General features: G+C 51.8%; 1 protein-coding gene across 7 annotated transcripts in view; it reads left to right on the top strand.

The window, feature by feature from the left end:
• The window catches only part of LOC142592743 (cell adhesion molecule Dscam1-like), a 187,397-nt gene that overhangs the window by 66,818 nt on the left and 114,486 nt on the right, over positions 1-6,093 (top strand). Inside the window, exons 1-2 of one of the 7 annotated variants that reach the window (XM_075704366.1) lie at positions 208-304; positions 1,311-1,601. The exons of the other annotated variants lie outside the window; for them this stretch is intronic. Of the exons in view, the coding sequence (XP_075560481.1) occupies positions 223-304; positions 1,311-1,601 (373 nt within the window). The 5' untranslated portion in view covers positions 208-222. Of the gene's footprint in view, positions 1-207; positions 305-1,310; positions 1,602-6,093 lie in introns of those variants that run through there. 7 annotated transcript variants of the gene reach the window in all.

Here is a 6,093-nt window from a genome sequence, read left to right as displayed (position 1 = left end):
GTCTGCTTGAAAGCAGATTGAAATTTAGCGCGCTCTTTTTTTACGGTTTGAGATACTGGCGCCAAGCGGCGCTAGTTGTCCATCGGTCAGAGTTGCTTGAAGCCGAGCTTCCGCAAGTATGCGATGTTTCAGTGCCATCCATGTCTGTCGTTCTCGATAGACGTTTCGTGCTGCTCGCTTGCTCAAGGAACCGCCTTGGCGTCCTCGTGAAATACTGAAATCATGTTCCAAGGTGCACTGCTGAGTCGTTGCATCATCGGCTTTCTTTTTGCTTCGTCATCAAAGCACTCAGTGCAATGTTCAGGTATGTTACCGGCGTGCCTTAATATTAGCGATTGTTACTGCAGTTCTTACACTCCGTGTGTCATATACCATACTGCTAACGTATTAGATTACATAAGTGTATCGGGAAACTAGAAAAACTGATATATTTTATATGTGAGAATTAACTTCTTATCTGAAACTTCAGCTCGCTCCATAACAAGCGCGCCGATTGCAGCTTCCTAAAATGATGTTGCAGATACTTTTGGGGCAACTCAACTGAACTTGAATATGCATGGGCTGCGTTTACTCAAAAAGCCAATATTTCGTGCCATCTCATAACGTCCACAAATTCTACGCGTTTAGTACGTTACACGGTAAAGTTGGTTTGCTATGCACTCGAGCGTGACGTAGTCCTCAACCAGCCAGCTCATCTAAATTTTGCTCGACCATTCAATACAGCGCGCCTCACGGCGAGGATATCGTCGGCAGTAATTGTCGCAGAATGCGTCCTCTGTTTACAAACAGAGTTCACGATGTCCCGAGCCTGTGATGACACCTTCTTTCACTATATGTGCGCTGAACACAGCTCAACAGCGAGTCTTAGGGAACTGTAGAGAATCTACGTCGAGGATCCCTGTCGCGGTCACAAACTCGCCTCGACTCCAATTCGACAAGGTCGAGTGCACGGCTACATTTCGACTCGCATATTCACCCAGCGCCAGTGAGGCTCCTCGGCCATTACTGAGCTATAGTTTCGTCTACATTTCGACTCGCATATTCACCCAGCGCCAGTGAGGCTCCTCGGCCATTACTGAGCTATAGTTTCGTATTTAGGCAAACCCAGGGTATAACCTAAAACACTGGAGTGAAGTTGCGTTTGTCGAGTTGTTTCTTATCGTAGCAGTCTCATCGGGGCGTAGCGGATCTTGAAGCGACAACTTCCGTTCGGTGTACTTGAGCAAAAGGCGCGTCGTTCGTCGAGTCGAGGTCTGTTCGGAAATGCGGGTTTCGGTGACGCGAACGCCGACAACCGGCTTCGTTTCCAGAACCACCGAAGATCAAGGAGTTTAAATTTCCGGCTAACCTTTCTCCCGGAGACACGGTGGCCGTGAACTGCGTCGTGAAAAAGGGAAGCACGGGTCCCTTCGAACTGGCCTGGCGCAAGGACGGCCTGCCCATGCAGCCCACGGCGACCCTGACGGTGGCATCGCACACGGGGGGACCGCTGTCGGCGCTCAGCATAGTCGACCTGGCGGCCGAAGACAGCGGAAATTACACCTGCGTCGCTCGGAACGAGGCCGGAAGCGACGAGTTCTCCGCTTACCTCGCCGTGAAAGGTAATGAGGCGTCCATCAATGTGTTAATCTTTGATTGTATACTCGCGCAAGAAACATGGGGACGCATTTTTTTGGTGTTGCGCGCGCGTCTAAAAAAGTGACGCGATGTTTCTAGCTGACATAGAATTTTTATTCGCAAGGTATAAGGGTCAAGCTTTAAGACGTCCGCATTGTGCGCACAACCGCCGCCTGTGGAGTTGTCGCGCGACAGCTGCGCTTCGTCGCCAGTAACGTCGGAAGCATCGTGGACACACCAACAACAGTGGCGACTGCAACGGGAGTTTTGCAAATGGGTTTACTTCACTGCGCCTGACGCCTTCCGTCGTCTCTACGATCTAGCATCTAGTTTTTTTCTGACCGCCTACAAAAAGCCACTGTGATGAACCACGAAAAGCCAGTCTACATACTGCACGTCACGACCGCGGAGGTACTTGGACATCTCGCCACGCTTACCGTAAGGTTGTATTCGCGGCCCACGATAACATAGTAAATTTGGTAACACACGCACGTGCTCACGTCGCTATCTCGGCGACGTTTTCTTGTTCGCACACGTGGTCGCGGGTTCGACTCCTGCCGGGTTCATTCCAGGTTCGTTACGCGGCTGCGTTTCGACAGCCGAGTGACACGAGAATGCACGCACGTACCCCGACTCTAGTACGTCGCAAACTATATTTTAGCACTCGCAACAATTTCGTTATGTCAACGCCGATGGGTCTGTGAGGCCTTGTCGCGAGCACTAATTCGTAATTTGAGGCCCAGTTGTGGGTGAAATAGTCACTCTTGGAGTCCAAACGACAGTCCGGAGCAGCCCTTAGACGCAAGAACTAGCGCTTATTAATCTCGCAACGAGCACGAGCGAACGAGCATAGTGCTTCAGTCAGGCGCTAGATGGCGATACTTGTCCACGCTCCAGCGGTTTCGAACTTCGTGCTGTTCTCCGTCGCGTCGTTTTCTACACCAATTTGCTCTGGCGCCTTACGTCCGCTGTCCAGTCGCTCCCTTGTGCTCTCTTGCGACAGTACGTGCCAGAAGTTGCTACATTTCTCTGAACTAGGCAGGTTCGTTAGCCTTCCTGCAGCATGGCCCCGCTAGCTTTGTTTCTTTGGATATTATTGAGCAGCGCATTGGAGCTACCGGCAGGCGAAATCGGTAAGCCGGCGGCAACTTCGTGTCATTTTTTGTAGCGTTCTCGCGAGCAAAGTTGGAACTGGCCTCCGATGTGCCCAGGTCCTCCGAGGCTTTTGGAATTCTCCTTCCCAGCCGAAGTCGGCTTGGGCGACGAGATAATTGTGTCCTGCGTCGTCCGCAAGGGCACCGCCGGACCGTACCGCCTTTCGTGGCACAAAGACGGCAGTGCTCTGAAGGACGGCGGCCGGGTGTCGGCGACGTCCGCGCACTCCAAGAGCAGCGTCACGCTGCGCATCGTCGGCCTCCGACCCGAGGACGTGGGCAACTAGACTTGCGCAGCGAGCAACGCTTTCGGCAGCGACAGCTTCACGGCACCGCTCGTCGTCAATGGTAAAGTGTTGTTCGATCGATCTAATCAGAGGGGTATACACTGATTCTTCCAGCAAGTGCAGACCTCTTGACTACGGTTGGTACATTAGAGAGCTTTAGCTCAGCGGGTTTACGTTTCGCTCCGCTCCCGGCCTCCACCGTTGCGCCAGCGGAGCGGCTCGCGAAAAAAGAATTTTAGCCCGGCGGATCACTCACCCGCTCGAGCGGAGGGAGCGGGGCGCTCTGCCTCCCCACCTAGTGGTCCGAATAGGAGTTACTGAGAAATGAATTTGAATTACGCTTGCTTTTATAATGCAAGAAATGTTGAATAAAGATATATTACATGTTCTCAGTACATTATTTGTTAATAATATACTGAGCACTAATGTACGGGTCAGCGCCGCAGTCGCCGTCGTCGATGCAGAACTGCCGGCGTTCATGTTCGCGGCTGCCATCTTGCATTTCCCATACACGCCCGCGCGCGCTTACGCACGCTCGCGCGCTGCGTATACCCTCCGCTGGGGAGTGCTTTCCAGCGGGCGTAAACGCTGCTCCGTAAAACCGCTGGCCGCCTCAGCGTTGTGCGCATGCGCAGTCGTGTCTCCGCTCGCCCACTCCGCTCCGCTGGCCGTAAACCCGCTGGGCTAAAACTCTCTATTGCTAAATAGCGAATAATAGCGCGATACACACGGGACTGGAACAATGAAACGGGCCACATGAGCGAATCCATTTGTAAGCCCGTCAAAATGACACCGGCGTTATCATTAGTTTAGTCCGTCACATTTTCTCGTCGGACCGCCTTAGGACAAATTGCCTTGTCCGCGTACTTCTCAAAACTGTCATTTACAGTGACAGCAATTACACTAAATACATTAGTTGGAACTTCATAGCATTCCGATGATATAATGGTTGGCCTGTCTGAAAAAAACTGCGATGCTCTTTGGGGCTCAATTGACACCCTTGAGCCGGCAGACAACGACGCTAGTGTTCACGTTCCATCGGCTGCTTTCGAAGAGTTTCGTCCTTGGCGCCAGTCGTAATTCCTCGAGCCGCCGTTGGGTGGCTTCACTTGTCCGCTCTGTTTCGCTTTCGAAGTTCCGCGTCGAGTCTACGCTTCCGCGCGCCCCCTGCGCTCACTCGAAATGCAGGTTGCGTAGACTGTGCAGCTCGAGCTCTCTTCGACATAACTCGTCATGCTTCGTCACGAAGTTCGGGTGTGTTTTATCGCGCAGTTTCTTCTCCTCGCGTCTACAGGTGGCTTCACTCGCGCTTCAGGTACGACGTCTTTCACCTTGACTTATTTATTATTACTATTACTACTTTTTTTTTTTTTGCGATGCAAACCTCCTTGTGCATGTAAGTTTTGGAAATGGAAATGTTGGTTTTGCTCCAGTTCACTATGTTGGGTTACCTCTGCCATTAAAAAGATTTAACTATGCGTGTACGGGTCAACAGGAAAGATTATAGGCACGTGCGAAAAACAAGTCGCATAGATCATGTTTAGTCGTATTTAATTATACGGAAGAAATAAAAGACAATGTAGCCTACCAGATTTTATAGCCAATTCGTCAAAGCATTCATCGAATAAATTGCTTACTTCCGTGACTTCAAAACCGTATGCATTCCCAGGTCCCACTTGCCATGTCTATGGGGCTATGTCCTCCGTCAAGCCGATTGCGACTTTCTGACCGCGTTCCCCGACATTTCGTGCCGAAAATAAATGTATAGATTTAATTTCATTTGACTTTTTGCTCCAAGTAGAAGTACCAGAGCAGTGAAGTTAACAACGGGTACTTGTTCTTCCAGACGCTCCAAAGATACAGGAATTCAAATTTCCCGCGAACCTCTCGCCCGGCGACACGGTCGTTGTCAGCTGCGTAATAAGACAGGGCAGCGCGGGGCCGTTCGAACTGCGGTGGCGGAAGGACGACCGTACCTTGGAGCTCACGCCCAGCCTGACGGTGACGTCACCTAAGGGAGGCCCCGTCTCGACGCTCACCATCATCGACGTTTCGGCCAGGGACAGCGGCAACTACACGTGCGTGGCCCGGAATGCGGCCGGGAGCAATCGGTACTCGGCGCACCTCGCAGTCACAGGTACGGCTGCGGCGACTGCGTCCTCCTTGCCGCAGCTGTGAGCGTTCTCCATTCTGGGAAACATGGGTGCGGTAAACAGGCGGCGGAACTTTGTAGAGACCTCGAGACTGTTATGAAAACACGCTGGTGCGTGCAGCGAAAGTACGTAGCAGAAAACAGCGCGTGTACTGAACCAAGCTCTGCTGGCGCGGTACATTCCTCACTGGTATACCCGGGCGGTGGTTATATCTGAGGCGGTACTGAACGCACTCGGACGTTGTAACACACAGCATCGAGATGTTTTACTTCGAACTTATTGCTATAATGACGTGGTCCAGGGAAACCTTCGCGAAAGCTGGGACTTTCTTATACGCGCGCATGTGCGCTAAAGCGAGACCATATTTATTGGATTTCTCCTAACGCGAATCTTAAAACGACGCATCTGAAAAAAAGTGCACCAGAGATCGCTGTTCTATAAACGCACGCTCAGTTTGCGTTGACTTTCGCCTCACGCGAAAGGCCTATCTCCGATCGCAACCCTGATCGGCTTACTTATAGTTTCTTCAAATCCCTGAAGCTTTGGTTGATCGATTCGGTTTAGCGTCCTAACGCTGGGCATACGTGGTAGACGCCGTAACGGTGGCCTACGGTACAATCTTGACCATCCAGCATGGGGAGTGTACCTCATGCGCGATCGATTCACGAACGTGTTCTTGCATACCGCGTTTTCAGGAATGCGGTCGCCAGGGTAGGGGTATAGAACGCGCAAGATCGTACTCACCAGCAAACCCGCCATATCTACTACCAACTACAGCAGGACATATATCCGATGCCCAAATCCACGACCTAGGGACGATTGTTTCTCACGGGAACCGATGTCGAAGGCTATGCGCTTGCGAGCTGCCGGCACCGGAAGTGG

The sequence above is a fragment of the Dermacentor variabilis genome, chromosome 9 (assembly GCF_050947875.1).
Source record: "Dermacentor variabilis isolate Ectoservices chromosome 9, ASM5094787v1, whole genome shotgun sequence".
NCBI classification, from domain to species: Eukaryota; Metazoa; Arthropoda; class Arachnida; order Ixodida; family Ixodidae; genus Dermacentor; species Dermacentor variabilis.
Note: the sequence above shows the minus strand (reverse complement) of the source record. Positions and strands in the feature narration are given on the sequence as shown.